Genomic DNA, 18,291 nt, shown 5'->3' with positions numbered 1-18,291 from the left:
AAACCATAAAGAAATAATTTTTTTTAAAAAAGATATAAAACAATGAAGAGGAGAAGGAATGAAGAGAAAAATGAAGGAAAGAAATGGATGAAAGATAAAGAGCAAAAGGGAAGATTTCGTTAGAGAAAAGCTAAGTTAAAAAAAGTTTAGATCACTATAGTTATTTTATAATATCACATGTATCACATGATACATAAGGCTTTTCCCGATGTTAAAAATTATCAAATTTATTATAAAAATATGAATAAAATAAATTGGCAGATTCATTGCTAAATAATATTTAATACATCTAAAAAATATCTTAGATTAATTTTCACTACTAATGCTCGATGTTATTTACCACCTATTCACCACCTATTCACCACCTATTTAATAGCATTTTACAACTTGTAAAGATATGTTATCGCGAGATCGTTTGGTATTTTGATACCATGTCGTCACATGTTGGATAATAGATCGTTGTGATTTGATGGGATTTCTCAACTGCATGGTAACAAATCACGGGTTTCTGCAAAGTAGAACAAACTACGAAAATAATTTTTTTTATATTCTTATATTTAGATTTTTTTAGTCCAAATTTCTTATTATCGGATGATTAACCGGCTAACCTGATACTACAGGCATATTACACGAAACGGTGTCAAATTAAAGGTTCTTATAAATAACTAACCTTTAAAAGGTATTTTGTTAATCACATTTTTATTTTATTCTTTTCAAAATAGAAATTAACGGCACAAATCATAAAGAAACAAACAATATCGAAGTTAAAATGAAAAAAAAATGAAATTGAAAAGAATAAAATGAAATTGAAGAGAATAAAAATGAGATTGAAGGGGAATGAGGTTAATAATTTAAGACTTATGTGATTTTTTTTGTATATATAAAATATTCTATAATTTATAATAATGCAATCAATCACGTCCTGGCGAAGGATCTATGCTAGGTCCCTTTAATGATTTTCCGAAGAATCTATGCTAGGTCCCTTTAATGATTTTCCGAAGAATCTATGCTAGGTATCTTAAACGTAGCCTTAACTTTGCCGTTTTTTTCTTTCGATGGACTTTCGTCTTTTTGAGCATTTTTTCTTTAATGATTAAATTAATAAAATTAATAGATTTCTTTCGTTGATTTTTAAAAAGTAATAATATTGTATTTGTATTTACCTTTCAATTAATTGATCTAAATTCAAAGGAGAGGCTGTTACGATAGTAGCCATAAGCACAATCAAGAGAGCAAAGAAGATTTGACGCGAATTCATTTTTATATAGCGTTTGGATCTTTTTGTGTTTGGATATTTTTAATTTCTTATTTAAAAGAATTATTTTTTAAAAAAATTTTATTTGATTTTCTGAATTAGTTGAATTGGTGAAATTCTTCTGGAAAGCCATTTATATATTAATTTTTTTCAATATTATTTATTAAATAGGGCCTGTATTCCCTTAAATGATCAACAACAAAAATGAATTTATCGAAATTAAATTTTTTTAAATAAGAATCAATAAATTTGGGTCTTAGGTACTTACTTTTTTGGAATAAAACTTTTCAAATATTTAAATATTTCTTTCTTTCATCTTTAATATAACGACGTAATTTAATAATTAAATTTTTTTAGCATTGTTTTTTATGTTGAGCTTGTTTAATACAGTAGTAATATTTTTTAAATAAAGAAAACAAAAAAAAGTCAAATTTTTTAATAATCCAGATGAGGTAATTGATTGAACTTGTTTTTAGTAGTATTTTTAACGTTTTATTCAAAAAAGGAAAAGTAAAGAAAAAAAAATCAATTTCTAATTTTAGATTATGAGTCCTTGTTAAAGGTTTAATTTCGTGTAACGATAAATAATACTTTAGATCCTTGTATTATGGAAATTATCACTTATGTACAATTTTATAAGTTTTGTGAACAAAGAGTAATCAAATAATACAGATTCAAATTGTATCAGATAATTTATTTCGGTAAATTTGGCCATAATTTAAAGCGCGCGTAAAAACCAATAACATCAGGAAGTTTTTAGGTGGGTCGGTCCATGTAATTCCACGTGGGTTTGCTCAGAAATACGTGGAATTCCACACATTCCCAATATCCTACATGGATCCACACCGAATTTCGTGGACTTATGCCGAAAATACCACGTGTTTCGTCACAGGGTATTCGGAAAATACTGGAACTATTTAGATTTCCACATATTTCCACAGTATTTAATGTGGATTTCCATGTGGATTTAAACGGAAAAAAATTCCTGATGAAATTGGCTAATATTATAACAACAAAAGTGTAAATGTGATGCAAATAAAAGCTCAAATCATACGAAAAAAGTTTTAGATTGTTTTATATAAAAAAGTTCGAATTTTTTCCGTTACCTATCTAGGACTTCTTAATAATAATAATAGTCGAAACAAAATTTTATTTTTTTTAAACCTTTTTGAATGTCTATTTCCTTGTTTTTTTTTAAAAGAAATAGAAATACATAACAATAATGTAAGAAAAAAATTCCTTATGTAATTTCTATAGTATCATCATCCTTTCTTAATTGATCTTCGGATATTCCAATACTCTTATTTCGATTACATTTGTAGGAGGTTCTTCATGTTTTATATTTTGTCTTTCAGAAAAAGGTATTTTATAATATAGCGCATCAAATGTTCTTCCAATAAGACTAAATATTATCGAAATACCAGCGGATATTAAAGAAAATATAGGAATTGGATCATATATAATACTATTCCGTTGTAAATACATATATCTACAGAATAATTGAATTATTTCAATAAAATTCCGTCGTTGGAATAAATAAATAAATAAATAAAAGATTGCTTACTCTAATTATAAATTGTGGTACATCTTCAATAAAGATGTTTGTAAAACTTCCCAAAATATTTTAACTTCTGCTTCTTTTGATATACTAGGTGCGCAAAAATAACGTAAATTTGCTAATCGTGAACTAATCACATTTAATATGGCGACGTCAGCTGAAGTAAAATTCATAAGCCACTTACTAAATTTTTCATTTGTATATTTTTCTTTTAATATTATTTATGTATAATGCGAGAATTGAATTAAATTCAATTGGTCCAACTAAAAACAAGATGCTTTAAAAATATTAATAGTTACTGTATTTTTGTATTTTTTTCTGATGAAATAAAATCATTATATACTAGTATATTTGAATTCTTGCCTGTGGATTTCGATACCTTACTATAGAGAATATAATTATGCTTCTCCCGAGAAAAAAATTTTGTTATTAATTCATACTCAATTGGTGAGAACAGCGGTAATTGTAATTAACATGACCAAAAAAAATAACATTTATTAAGAAGAATTGACGGTAATTCATGTTTGTATTTCGTTCTTTGTATATAAAATGTGTTTTCAAGTAAAGGACGAGGGCAGAAAAACGAAAGTTATCTTTTTATAAAAAAAATTAAAAATATCATGACGGTTAAAAAAACCATAAAGAAAATAATTTTTTTTTAAAAAAAGATATAAAACAATGAAGAGGAGAAGGAATGAAGAGAAAAATGAAGGAAAGAAATGGGGGAAAATGAAAGGTAAAGAGCAAAAGGGAAGATTTCGTTAGAGAAAAAAAGTTTAAAAGTTAAAAATAGTTTATTTTTATATTAATGATTGCTAAGTTAAAAAAAGTTTAGATCACTATGGTTATTTTATAATATCACATGTATCACATGATACATAAGGCTTTTCCCGATGTTAAAAATTTATTATAAAAATATGAATAAAATAAATTGGCAGATTCATCGCTAAATAATATTTAATACATCTAAGAAATATCTTAGATTAATTTTCACTACTAATTCTCACCTATTTAATAGCATTTTACAACTTCGTAAAGATATGTTATCGCGAGATCGTTTGGTATTTTGATACCATGTCGTCACATGTTGGATAATAGATCGTTGTGATTTGATGGCGATTTCTTAACTGCATGGTAACAAATCGCGGGTTTCTGCAAAGTAGAACAAACTACGAAAAAATTTTTTTTATATTCTTATATTTAGATTTTTTTTAGTCCAAATTTCTTTTTATCGGATGATTAACCGGCTAACTGATACTACAGGCATATTACACGAAACGGTGTCAAATTAAAGGTTCTTATAAAATAACTAATCTTTAAAAGGTATTTTGTTAATCACATTTTTATTTTATTCTTTTCAAAATAGAAATTAACGGCACAAATTATAAAGAAACAAACAATATCGAAGTTAAAATGAAAAAAAAATGAAATTGAAGGGGAATGAGGTTAATAATTTAAGACTTTATGTAATTTTTTTTATATATATAAAATATTCTATAATTTATAATAATGCGATCAATTATTGATGTCATGTTTTGAAATTGAGAATGAATGATACTTGACAATGAGTTTCTAATATACAGAACATGATGACGAATAAACTAGGGTGTAAACGGATCATTATCATCGCTAGATGCAAACGTAGACTTAACTTTGCCGTTTTTTTCTTTCAATGGATTTTCGTCTTTTTGAGCATTTTTTCTTTAATGATTACATTAATAAAATTAATTGATTTCTTTCATTGGTTTTTAAAAAGTAATAATATTGTATTTGTATTTACCTTTCAATTAATTGATCTAAATTCAAAGGAGAGGCTGTTACGATAGTAGCCATAAGCACAATCAAGAGAGCAAAGAAGATTTGACGCGAATTCATTTTTATAGTGTTTGGATCTTTTTGTGTTTATTTGGATATTTTTAATTTCTTATTTAAAAGAATTATTTTTTAAAAAAAATTTTATTTGATTTTCTGAATTAGTTGAATTGGTGAAATTCTGCTGGAAAGCCATCTATATATTGATTTTTTTCAATATTATTTATTAAATAGAGCCTGTATTCCCTTAAATGATCAACAACAAAAATGAATTAAATACAAACAATAAATTTGGTACTTTTTTGGAATAAAACTTTTCAAATATTTAAATATTTCTTTCTTTCATCTTTAATGTAACGACGTAATTTAATAATTAAATTTATTTTAGCTTTGTTTTTTATGTTGGGCTTGTTTAATACAGTAGTAATATTTTTTAAATAAAGAAAACAAAAAAAAGTCGAATTTTTTAATAAATCAGATGAGGTAATTGATTGAACTTGTTTTTAGTAGTATTTTAACGTTTTATTCAAAAAAGGAAAAATAAAGAAAAAAAAAATCAATTTCTAATTTTAGATTATGAGTCCTTGTTAAAGTTTTAATTTCGTGTAACGATAAATAATACTTTTAATTGTTAGATCCTTGTATTATGGAAACAATTATCACTTAAGTACATTTTTATAAGTTTTGTGAACAAAGAGTAATCAAATATTACAGATTCAAATTGTATCAGATAATTTATTTCGGTAAATTTGATCATATATAATACTATTCCGTTGTAAATACATGATCTACAGAATAATTGAATTATTTCAATAAAATTCGTTGGAAATAAATAAATAAATAAATGATTGCTTACTCTAATTATAAATTGTGGTACATCTTCAATAAAGAAGTTTGTAAAACTTCCCCAAAATATTTTAACTTCTGCTTCTTTTGATATACTAGGTACGCAAAAATAACGTAAATTTTCTAACCGTAAACTAATCACATTCAAGATGGCGACGTCAGCTGAAGTAAAATTCATAAGCCACTTGCTAAATTATATTTTTCTTTTAATATTATTTATATATATATATATATGTATAATGCGAGAATTGAATTAAATTCAATTGGTCCAACTAAAAAAAGATGCTTTAAAAATATTAGTTAGTAAATAAATAATAGTTACCGTATTTTTGTATTTTTTCTGATGAAATAATATCATTATATACTAGTATATTTGAATTCTTGCCTGTGGATTTCGATACCTTACTATAGAAAATATAATTATGCTTCTCCCGAGAAAAAAATTTGTTATTAATTCATACTCAATTGGCGAGAACAGCGGTAATTGTAATTAACATGACCAAAAAAATAACATTTATTAAGAAGAATTGGTAATTCATGTTTGTATTTCGTTCTTTGTATATAAAATGTGTTTTGTTTAACAGAATATTTACTTGTAATAGATCAAAAATAAAAATTATTTTTTCTTCGATCTTTACTTATATATAATTTTTTTTTCCTCACAATATAAAAAAAATAGTGTTTGATGATTGCTTTAACTGTAGTTAGATAACAAATACCTATGTAACAGATACTCACGATTGTAACATAAAAGGAAATTACTGTTTCCTTTACTTTGCAGAAACTTTTAAAATCGAAACCATATCGTAACTATATCAAAACTTTATCAAAGAACTGATTTAATATCATATCGTGACCAAATCTTGATTATAAGTTTACGCGGATCGATGGATCGTATGTATAAAGTTCCGGCTCGTGCAAAAATAGTATATAACATATAGTAAATGTATATTTAAATTATATGTATTAAATGCCATGTTTAAGTTATAGTAAACATTGCAGTAAAGTTATAGTTTATTTATTTTAAAGTTGATATATTAAAAACTTTATTTAGAAATATTAAATTGTTCTATCCTAAATCTAATTAATCATACAATAATTATTCAATCTATAAATAAAACTAATTGTTCAATAAACATAGATATAAATTTTCTTATAATGTTAAATGTTCTCTTAACTTTATTAATAAAATTATTTTCGAAATTTTCAAAACTTACTAGAATTCTGGTATTCCTATATTTGGAGCCATTACTCTAAAAAAAAAAAATAAATAAAAAAAATAAATAAATAAAGGTTATTACGTATTAAAATGTTTTTTAAAAGAAAGTCTTTGAAAGTATTCTGAAACACACCTCCGGGGTTCCTGTAACAAAGATGGGGCTGGTGTCTTATGAAAGACATCAGGAAGTTCGGTAAGTGTTGATTCACACCGTATACACGTTGATCAACACTAGCTAGTAGTTGTTCACACCCGTATACTGGAGTATATCAACGCAAGATAAACAATGTTATTAAAATATCTTTTTAAATTTAGTTTCGAAATTATTTTGAAACTCACATTTATCTTTTATAATTCCATTGTGAAGTTCTAAGATTTTCGCTTCTTGGTACAGTATCTTTAATCCGACTTGGTTTAATTCAACTTTCACGACACTCTACAAAATCCCTAAGCTTAGAAAAGGTACCTCATCGATATCTAAATTAGTAAAACATTTTACAAAAAAAATTTTTAAAAAAACCTTCAAATCTCATCCCCCCGTCTAGAAAAGTCATCTAAAACAAAAGAATAAAATTCGAAAAACATATAACCCCAATTTTCTTTCCTCATCCCATATAAAAAAAAGATAAAATTTGAAACGTTAACATAGTACGTTTCGTTAGAATAAATAAACTAAAACAGAGAAAAAAAACTTACCAAAAATGAATCCCACGTGTCCAAAGAGACCCGAAGAACTACCCGAAAAAAAATGAACTGTTAGTGACCGTTCATTAAAATAAATTAAAGAAAAAAAATTTTTTTCTAAAACTTACAAAATGTCGCATAGGAGACCGAGGGAGCCGCCTAAAAAAAGAAAAAAAATTGAAATGTTATAACGTTTTATTATCATTATAGAATTTGATTTTTTTTGTGGGTTTTCTTCAACTCTTTTTTAAATAAAATACGAGAAAAGAAATAAAGGACGAGGCAGAAAAACGAAATTTATCTTTTTATAAAAAAAAATTAAAAATATGACGGTTAAAAAAACCATAAAGAAAATAATTTTTTTTTTAAAAAAAGATATAAAACAATGAAGAGGAGAAGGAATGAAGAGAAAAATGAAGGAAAGAAATGGGTAAAGAGCAAAAGGGAAGATTTTCGTTAGAAAAAAAGTTTAAAAGTTAAAAATAGTTTATTTTTATATTAATGATTGCTAAGTTAAAAAAAGTTTAGATCACTATGGTTATTTTATAATATCACATGTATCACATGATACATAAGGCTTTTCTCGATGTTAAAAATTTCAATGAATTTATTATAAAAAATACGAATAAAATAAATTGGCAGATTCATCGCCAAATAATATTTAATACATCTAAGAAATATCTTAGATTAATTTTCACTACTAATTCTCACCTATTTAATAGCATTTTACAACTTCGTAAAGATATGTTATCGCGAGATCGTTTGGTATTTTGATACCATGTCGTCACATGTTGGATAATAGATCGTTGTGATTTGATGGCGATTTCTTAACTGCATGGTAATCAAATCGCGGGTTTCTGCAAAGTAGAACAAACTACGAAAAAAATTTTTTTTATATTCTTATATTTCTTAGATTTTTTTAGTCCAAATTTCTTTTTATCGGATGATTAACCGGCTAACCTGATACTACAGGCATATTACACGAACGGTGTCAAATTATAAAATAACTAATCTTTAAAAGGTATTTTGTTAATCACATTTTTATTTTATTCTTTTCAAAATAGAAATTAACGGCACAGATTATAAAGAAACAAACAATATCGAAGTTAGAAATGAAAAAAAAATGAAATTGAAAAGAATAAAAATGAAATTGAAAAATTGAAGGGGAATGAGGTTAATAATTTAAGACTTTATGTAATTTTTTTTATATATATAAAATATTCTTTAATTTATAATAATGCAATCAATTATGATCTAGCGAAGGATCTATACTAGGTCCCTTTCATAATTTCCCGAAGTATCTCTGCCAGGTCTCGAAAGCGTAGCCTTAACTTCGCCGTTTTTTTCTTTCGATGGACTTTCGTCTTTTTGAGCATTTTTCCTTTAATGATTAAATTAATAAAATTAATAGATTTCTTTCGTTGTTTTTTAAAAAGTAATAATATTGTATTTGTATTTACCTTTCAATTAATTGATCTAAATTCAAAGGAGAGGCTGTTACGATAGTAGCCATAAGCACAATCAAGAGAGCAAAGAAAATTTGACGCGAATTCATTTTTATATAGTGTTTGGATCTTTTTGTGATTGGATATTTTTAATTTCTTATTTAAAAGAATTATTTTTTTAAAAAAATTTTATTTGATTTTCTGAATTAGTTGAATTGGTGAAATTCTGCTGGAAAGCCATTTATATATTGATTTTTTCAATATTATTTATTAAATAGGGCCTGTATTCCCTTAAATCAACAACAAAAAATTAAATACAAACAATAAATTTGGTACTTAGGTACTTAAGGTACTTACTTTTTTGGAATAAAACTTTTCAAATATTTAAATATTTCTTTCTTTCATCTTTAATATAACGACGTAATTTAATAATTAAATTTTATTTTAGCTTGTTTTTTATGTTGAGCTTGTTTAATACAGTAGTAATATTTTTTAAATAAAGAAAACAAAAAAAAGTCGAATTTTTTAATAATCCAGATGAGGTAATTGATTGAACTTGTTTTTAGTAGTATTTTTAACGTTTTATTCAAAAAAGGAAAAGTAAAGAAAAAAAAATCAATTTCTAATTTTAGATTATGAGTCCTTGTTAAAGGTTTAATTTCGTGTAACGATAAATAATACTTTTAATTGTTAGATCCTTGTATTATGGAAATTATCACTTATGTACAATTTTATAAGTTTGTGAACAAAGAGTAATCAAATATTACAGATTCAAATTGTATCAGATAATTTATTTCGGTAAATTTGGCCATAATTTAAAGCGCGCGTAAAAACCAATAAATTGGCTAATATTATAACAACAAAAGTGTAAATGTGATGCAAATAAAAGCTCAAATCATACGAAAAAGGTTTTAGATTGTTTTATATAAAAAAGTTCGAATTTTTTCCGTTACCTTTCTAGGACTTCTTAATAATAATAATAGTCGAAACAAAATTTTATTTTTTTTAAACCTTTTTGAATGTCTATTTCCTTGTTTTTTTTTTAAAGAAATAGAAATACATAACAATAATGTAAGAAAAAATTCTTTATGTAATTTCTATAGTATCATCATCCTTTCTTAATTGATCTTCGGATATTTCAATACTCTTATTTGAATTTATTTCGATTACATTTGTAGGAGGTTCTTCATGTTTTATATTTTGTCTTTCAGAAAAAGGTATTTTATAATATAGCGCATCAAATGTTCTTCCAATAAGACTAAATATTATCGAAATACCAGCGGATATTAAAGAAAATATAGGAATTGGATCATATATAATACTATTCCGTTGTAAATACATGATCTACAGAATAATTGAATTATTTCAATAAAATTCGTCGGAAAAAAAAAAAATAAATAAATAAAAGATTGCTTACTCTAATTATAAATTGTGGTACATCTTCAATAAAGATGTTTGCAAAACTTCCCCAAAATATTTTAACTTCTGCTTCTTTTGATATAGGTGCGCAAAAATAACGTAAATTTGCTAATCGTGAACTAATCATATTTAAGATGGCGACGTCAGCTGAAGATAAAATTGTAAACATTGATACTAGTTTTGTATTATTCATAAGCCACTTGCTAAATTTTTCATTTGTATATTTTTCTTTTAATATTATGTATAATGCGAGAATTGAATTAAATCCAATTGGTCCAACTAAAAACAAGATGCTTTAAAAATAATAAATAAGTAAATGAATAAATGTATTCCTATATCTTAGAATTAAAGAACAAAAGAAAAAACGATATTTTAACATAAAATACCTTGGTATAAAAAATGAGAGAACTTGTTGTGCGTAATATATAACGAATGCAATGTCCAAAATAAAATCTAAAATTATTAACGCAAACGAAAATATCAAAATATTTCGTGCCTAGGATATTACGAATAATTTAATTACTGATTTTTTTTTTTTGATGAAATAAAAGCATTATTTATATTTGTATTCTTACCTGTGGATTTCGATATCTTACTATAAAGAATATAACAATGATTAATATTGCTCCACCCGAGAAAAATATTAGACTCAATTTCATTTTGGCATTCCATCCGTCAGCTAACATTATTTTTTTTTAAAAAAAAAAAATTAATTATGATGAGAATGTAAAAAGTACAGTTTTGCGAATAACTTACGTGTTATCGTAGTACCGAAATCCTCATCCAACAAATTAGTTAAAGGATAATGAGATATAAGTGTAAAATCTTTATTTCTAATTAAAGAATCTAAGTTGCTTATTATGTCTTTAACACAAGGTTTTGTTAATTTAGTCGGTTGTGATATTTCTACTTGTAAAATAGTAAACTGATTAGAATCAAATGGATCACTTTGAAATTTTCCTGTATCAGATAACCTAGATCTATCAACTGGGATAATTTCAGATAATTCATTCATTAAATCGTTATAAAAAATTTTAAATCCATCCGAACTAAGACCGTTTATATATTTTGTCCCTTCAGCATTAAGTCTTAATAATATAGTAGCGGATGCTATTTAGTGCCAGCAAGGGAAAGAGATTATGATAAAAGAGAAAATAAAATTGAGTGCTTAAATCAATAAATAGAGTTAATAATAAACTAATGTAAGTTTTAATAACTTTTACGTAAACATGAATCGGGTTCGTTCCAAGCTAAAAAAAATCAAATAAAATCAAATATAAATATTATTATAATTAGATTAATCAATATTTTTTACGATAATAATACTTACACGTATTTATAAACCAAACTTTCTTATTAATTCCCATAATCGCCTCATTATATTGTTTAGAATTTACAAAACCATCATCAATTGTAATAAAATAATTTGCTTCTGGATTACTAAAAGTACTTGAAAGTACTTTTATATTTACAATTGTATCGTTAATGGTTGAAGTATATTTTGACCTTCCAGGATATGTTTGACGTAATAATTCTTTTCCATCATCAAAAACTTGATAAATCGATATGTTACCAAATGAGAAAATTACGGGCTTATTATAATTTATTATAATTTTATCAAGATCTTTTTTCATAATTATATTATTAGGAGTTGTTTCTACGATATTTGGATTTCTATGTTCATAATCTAATTAATCAATTATTTAATAGTAGTTAGATAAGTTTACAATGTATTATAAAAATAAACAATAAACTTACTATGCACAACATCTTTATCATGTAAACGATCAGTTGTAATAGTCCAATAATAAGGAGCATTTTGTACTATCATTCCCCACATTGTTTCATTATGTTCAAGATAAGAATAATGATATATATCATTATTAAATCCTTCCCATACACCAACATATTCACCTTCTTGCGTTAAAAAAAATCCTGATCTTCTTCCAAATTCATCTGCATTATATACAATCAAAAATCCTCCACTATATAACGGGATAAACCTTTCAATGTTCCTATTAGGGTTATTACCAAAATTTGATAATTTTTTAACACTTGTTACTGAGCCGCTAGATAAAAATGACAATCGATAACGTGTTGTAATAGTTATTGGTGTTGAAGTTACTGTTTTTCCTTTTCCTTTTGGTTGTTTCGGTTGGTTTGGTTGTTTCGGTGCGGGTTCATTATTTTTTATAGACAATAAACAATTATAACCACCACCATCAGTAGTTTTCCGACAAAATTCTAAAACTAAATCAGCCCAATCTACTGAAGTTTGATAAAGTAAATATGGAGGACTAATTCTATCAGCGTCTTTATCTAAAAAAATCGCGTGAACTTCCCAAATTGGGTCCGTGATGTAATAGTCGGTTGATTTTTGAATTTTGGTTACAAGGGTAAAACCGTTCCCTCCATCACTTGAAGTAAACATTTGAAATGATGTAATTATTGATAATGGACTAATAGATATAAAACCTGATCCTATTTTCTTAATTTCCGTTGGTTTTGACGGTCTAAATTTCAAATATAAAATTTTAATAAAAGTTTGTATTATATTTTATATTTGATTAAACTTACGATGGAATAAATTGTGACCATGCAATGGTAGTATCATTAACCTGTCGAGTCCACATAAATCCTGAATCATCATTTATATTAATGTTAATCTTTCCGATTCCAATTCCCAATTCAATATTCCTAAGAAAAAATAATAATAATAAGAATAATAATATATATATATATATATATATATAATATATATATATAAGTATATAAAAATTTATAAAAAAAAACACACCAAATTAAGTAAATACTTACTGCAACCAATTTCCGTCCCAATCAATGATCATTCCCATATGTATTGTTGTCGCAGCATTATCTCCATAAAAATAAGTTATTAAAATTGTATCTTCATTTATAATAGAATTGATAAATACATCATCCAACATACAATAATTATAAATGGGAATTTGATAAGAAGAAACATTTAATGGTTTAATAGCTCCATTAGGAAATACAATATCCAAATTTAAATTTGGATCAATACATGATTCATCCTCATTAAAATGGGCAAGTTGTAATAAAATGGTTCCATCCCTATAAGTATAACTGTCAAAAATAGTTAATCCTTTTGAAGGGTCCTCAAAATGAGTTAAATAAGTATCATGTTGTTGTGCATTACAAAGTAATATAAAATTATTAAAAAATAAAAAAATTAAAATAATAAAATAAAGTAAATGACAATGATTATTATGGATTATTAGTCTCCTTTGTTGTAATGGTAGATGTGATGAATTAATTATAATATACATAATTAAGATTTTTAATAAATACTTTTTTTAATAAAACAATAAAAAAAAAAATATAATTTATCGGTTTTTGTTATAATAAAAAATTAATTTGTAGCGCATAAAAAATTATTAAATTATTTCAACGCTTACTTTATAAGAGGACCACATCAAATATTGTCACTCTTTTATTTATTTATTTAATATATAATACTAAAGGTTATTTTAAGTTCCGTGAATTCTATTATTATTTTTATATAAAACTACTTTATTTAGAAATTACATATAGGCTAAGATAATAAATAAATAAACAATGCAGCTTTGAGAATGAAATCATCACGCCCTCATCGAGTTTTAATCAGGAATAAATCGGGAAAATCAGGAAATCGGCTATATTAATTCCCGTTATATATATTACTATGGCTCATAATATAGCCTAAAGTAATTTTACTATGAATATAGCCTGATTAATGAATAGGTTACCCAAGTTACACGCTAAATCATATTTATTAGGGCTTTTTACCCTAGATTTATATTTATAATTTTTTTTTTTAAACCATTAAATTTGGCTTCTCATTTAATAACACAGTAATATATATATATATATATATATACAATACTTTTAATAAATATCGTCGCGCACGCCGCTAACGAGAAAAAAAAAATTATAACTTGGCGACTTTATCAATTTCATCTATGGATTTGGAACTAGAGTTTTTATTATACTAATAGTTTTTAAAAATTGTCTTAAAATCAGGACAGGTAAGCTATCAAAACCGGACCTCCACTAAAAATATCTAATAATTATCATTTGATTATACAGTATATAAAGTATTTACGCCCTTTAGTTCATAATTAAATAGATGTGATACATAATGTAATGCAGATATTCCGCATTGTGTTTAAATGTTCGATAATAGATGGTAATTTAATGAGGTAAAAAGAATATTTAACTAACGTGTTGATTTTTGAGGGGTTGAGTATTTATAAGGGTCAAAAATTGGAAAGACCAAGGGAGCATAATTCCTAAATGCAAAAGAATAATGTTAATTTGGATAATTAATTAGGATGACGTATTTAATATGATATGAACTTACTGACGGAACTTTTTGTTTTTTTTTTAATGATCCCTGTAAAAAAAGTCGATCCGTTTTTTATATTCCATCTTTTTTTCCGTAAAAGGCTCATATTTCCGGAATTAATAACCTTATATCACGGAATTTATCGAATTATTTACATTTTCCGGTGAATGGATCCGTGAAAGGCTCATTTTTACGCATTCCGAGGTTAAAGAAAAAACTCATTTTCCTAAAGCTATAAAGATTAATTATTAGTTTTGTTAAAAAAAATTTATAATATAAAATATGGACATTAATGTTATTATAAAAATTATCAATAATTCTATGAGTATTGATCCAACCTTAATGATTACTATTTATTCTCGAAATTAACTTATCATCAGAAGGGCTGGTCATTGGTCAAAATGCGCTCTAAATTAGTTGCACAATGAGAGAGAGTTAGAACAGATATTCGTTGCGTTGAGCGTTTAATGCATCAATACTAACCTTGATGAGAACTTCATCACGCTCGTTGAACAACTTTGCTTCAAAAAGATAATTTACTTTTGATCAAAGTGATCAAATTACACTCTGAAGTCATTATACATTCGAGTGTTTGAAAATATCTATAATTCCTAAGAGTTTAATCCTTCAAGGAGCCTTTACTTTAAGTACTTACGAACCTTTGAATAATTGTACTTAAAGAAAGGCGACTTGCTTTAATCAAAGTGGTTGTATTACCTCCACGAGTTACTGTACAGTATGTCTTACTGTATATGGAAACATTTATTCAAATATAATATATTAGTTAATATTGTATGTAAAACTTCATAAATAGAATGCCTGAACAATTGTCATGAAAAGAGAAATTACCTCTGGGCTATTATCGATGGTAATACAATTCATGTGCTAAGTAAGTAATCATATGATGTCCCAAATATTCATCTGTTATTAAAGGTGAAACAAAGTAGGCATATTCTATTATTATTCAATTATTATTAGTTTTTTTTTTACCCTTTTTTTTAGAAAAAAAAAGAAAAAAGAAAAAAAAATTTTTTTTTTTGTCGCCCATTTCCATTTATAAAATTCTACAGCATTAATTATCACACCAATGCAGAAAGTATATTATGCATTGGCGTGACAATTAGATTTGATGCACATTTATTTATGCAATGTATAAAAAATATTAATGGATCATGGTGCACGTGATTAGAATGACAATTGTTCTTTGGATAATATATAGAACGAGAATTAGAACGAGAATGGTGTTTTTTTTTCATAATTTTATCAAATTTTCTTAAATGAAATATTTGTTATTTCGCGTCAAACTCGCGAATAATAAAATATAACTTATTTTACAATCCTTCTAATGACGATTTTAACTAGATATGTTACATTATCAAAATTTGAATTTGATCGTTCAATTATCTAAAGAGATATCATTAATATCACCGAATCTTACACTCGAACATTATATTCTCCTTCTTTGGAAGATATTGAATATATTAATAATTTACAAAGCATTACATGATATTTTTAATACCAAACTAAAGAATAAATATTATTATTTAAATAACAAAGAACAAACATTTTTATGTATTAATTTAGATACAAATTATGATGAGAAAGATGGTGAAGGTGATGAATCTATTTCTAGCGAAACCACAAGTTGTGGTTATGATACATCAACTAGTATATCTACTTCTACCTTCTCAAATGATGATTATTCAACTATTGACTCATTTGCAGATCATGGATTAGGAGTTATTTGGACGAATACGAAAGAACATGGAGAATTTGGGACCATCATCGTAGATTATTATTTTTTAAAGAAATTTTTTGATTTCAATGATTGATTAAACTGCGGTGCGGTTTACATCTTGTATCATGTTAAATTTTATATGACCTATTTCATCTTGTTTTGTATTTCATATCATATACAAATTAGCTGGAACAATTATAATTAATTGAATTGAAATATGTTTAGGTGCGTGGTATTGAAAAATATTAAGAAATAAATTATGAAAAAAAACTCAGATTTTAACGTTAATTCATCTTTAAAATAAAAGAGTAAAAGAGAATTACGAGTTTAAAGATTTTGACGATAAATTAATTTAATTACGTAATTTTATAATTCTATTTTTTAATGTCAGTCCACGGTGCGAATGTGCAGTATTTAATGTTTAAGTATAGTCGCGTATAAGTGAATAGAGTATGGTTTTACAGATAGAAACTAGTTTTCTTCACAGTACTTCATCACATTTCTTTTTACAATCAGTATATGTTAATTTGAAATCAGGAGTTAGATCCAAAAAGAAATACATATAATTTTTAAATGTAGATTATTTTCCTAAAGAGTAAAAGAAATGTATGTTCTACCTGTAAAAAAAGTCGATCTGTTTTTATATTCCATCTTTTTTTCCGTAAAAGACTCATATTTCTGGAATTAATAACCTTATATTACGGAATCCGGGAAAGGCTCATTTTTACAGAAATAACAGAAAATGGACAAAATCATCTGATTCACAAAGAAGAATCGTGATCTTTAGCACGTGCCTCGTAATCTCGAAATTCGGCGCAGTAATAAAATCGCTTTTGCTACAATGCGTTAAGGGTCAAAAGAAAGCTTACAATAATATTTTGGAATGGCATATCATGATTATAAAATATAAGAGTAAGAATGAATCGAAGATATTGAATTGTTTTAATTTTTTTTAATCTCATTGCTAAATGTGGCTCCATCATTTTCTTTCTTAATAATAAAGCTCATTTGGACGAGAATTTCTAAATTTTAAACGTGTGATGTGTGTTATTAACCGACTATCATGATTAATAATTGCAGTTGAGATATTTTGGTCATTTGTACTTTAAATCTATAGTAAATTGGTCCATTTGATGTTCAGGTTTGCCAACACTATTGGTATTAAACTTGCGAGATAATATTAAAAGTATATACTAAATAATTTGGTGAATGATATTAAAAATTGCTAGACAAAAGCTTTAATCCAATAGATGATGTTACATAAGGATTGTTTGGTTTCCGAGTCATCACCGCGTATTTCAACGGAAGTAGATTGAGAATTGACGCGTTAGGATGCATCTTGATTTGATGGTGAAGCAGTGTTCGCTGGAGAAAAAGTTTGGATTATGATTTTAAATATTGAAATATTCAAACGAAAAGTGTTACGACCAAATATGGCACAATATGCGTTATTATGGACTTGTCCTTTATTGTCTTGTTCTATACTCTTTATCAGTGTTGGGTTTTGGACTTGTCCAATTGGTTTTTTTAATTGGACAATTTTGGACTGTCCAAAACCAGTTTTGGACATAGTTTTGGACATAGTTTTGGACAGTTTAAAACTGCTCAAGAGTCCTAATATTTATTAACTGAAACTAAAAATAAAATGAAAATATAATGTTAAAATGTTAAAAAAGTAAATATTTAATATAATTAAATAATAAAATTAATGTAAAATTAAAATAATATTAAAAATTAACATTTAAAGATTTTTGAAGTAATTTAATAATTGAACTAAAATTAAAATTAGCCAAAATTAGTCATAATTCTGGCCAAAATTAAATTTTTTGTCATGTGATCTGTCCAAAACCTGTCCAATGAAAAAAAGGTTTTGGTTTTGGACAAGTTTTGGACAGGTTTTGGACAAATGTCCAAAACGTCCAATTGTCCAATTGCCCAACACTGCT

The 18,291-nt window shown here is 25.6% G+C and overlaps 4 protein-coding genes across 4 annotated transcripts; 1 reads left to right on the top strand and 3 right to left on the bottom strand.

The window, feature by feature from the left end:
- Positions 1-8,640: 8,640 nt before the first annotated feature.
- OCT59_005032 (uncharacterized protein) lies at positions 8,641-8,929 on the bottom strand (the record flags this gene model as incomplete). Its single annotated transcript, XM_025314096.2, has 2 exons — positions 8,641-8,755; positions 8,835-8,929. The coding sequence occupies 2 exons, from the start codon at positions 8,927-8,929 to the stop codon at positions 8,641-8,643; spliced, it is 210 nt and encodes a 69-aa protein (XP_025185859.2).
- A 976-nt stretch (positions 8,930-9,905) lies between these two features.
- OCT59_005031 (uncharacterized protein) lies at positions 9,906-13,549 on the bottom strand (the record flags this gene model as incomplete). Its single annotated transcript, XM_066138112.1, has 10 exons — positions 9,906-10,163; positions 10,237-10,531; positions 10,625-10,734; positions 10,814-10,917; positions 10,995-11,348; positions 11,456-11,488; positions 11,569-11,925; positions 11,997-12,751; positions 12,816-12,935; positions 13,056-13,549. The coding sequence occupies 10 exons, from the start codon at positions 13,547-13,549 to the stop codon at positions 9,906-9,908; spliced, it is 2,880 nt and encodes a 959-aa protein (XP_065997293.1).
- Positions 13,550-15,971: 2,422 nt separating this feature from the next.
- Positions 15,972-16,439, top strand: OCT59_005030 (uncharacterized protein; the record flags this gene model as incomplete). Its single annotated transcript, XM_025331561.2, has 1 exon — positions 15,972-16,439. One exon carries the CDS (start codon positions 15,972-15,974, stop codon positions 16,437-16,439), a length of 468 nt encoding a protein of 155 aa, XP_025185856.1.
- A 1,233-nt stretch (positions 16,440-17,672) lies between these two features.
- OCT59_005029 (uncharacterized protein) lies at positions 17,673-17,927 on the bottom strand (the record flags this gene model as incomplete). Its single annotated transcript, XM_066138111.1, has 1 exon — positions 17,673-17,927. One exon carries the CDS (start codon positions 17,925-17,927, stop codon positions 17,673-17,675), a length of 255 nt encoding a protein of 84 aa, XP_065997292.1.
- Between the last annotated feature and the right edge of the window lie 364 nt (positions 17,928-18,291).

Source organism: Rhizophagus irregularis, chromosome 13 (assembly GCF_026210795.1).
Source record: "Rhizophagus irregularis chromosome 13, complete sequence".
NCBI classification, from domain to species: domain Eukaryota; kingdom Fungi; phylum Glomeromycota; class Glomeromycetes; order Glomerales; family Glomeraceae; genus Rhizophagus; species Rhizophagus irregularis.
Note: the sequence above shows the minus strand (reverse complement) of the source record. Positions and strands in the feature narration are given on the sequence as shown.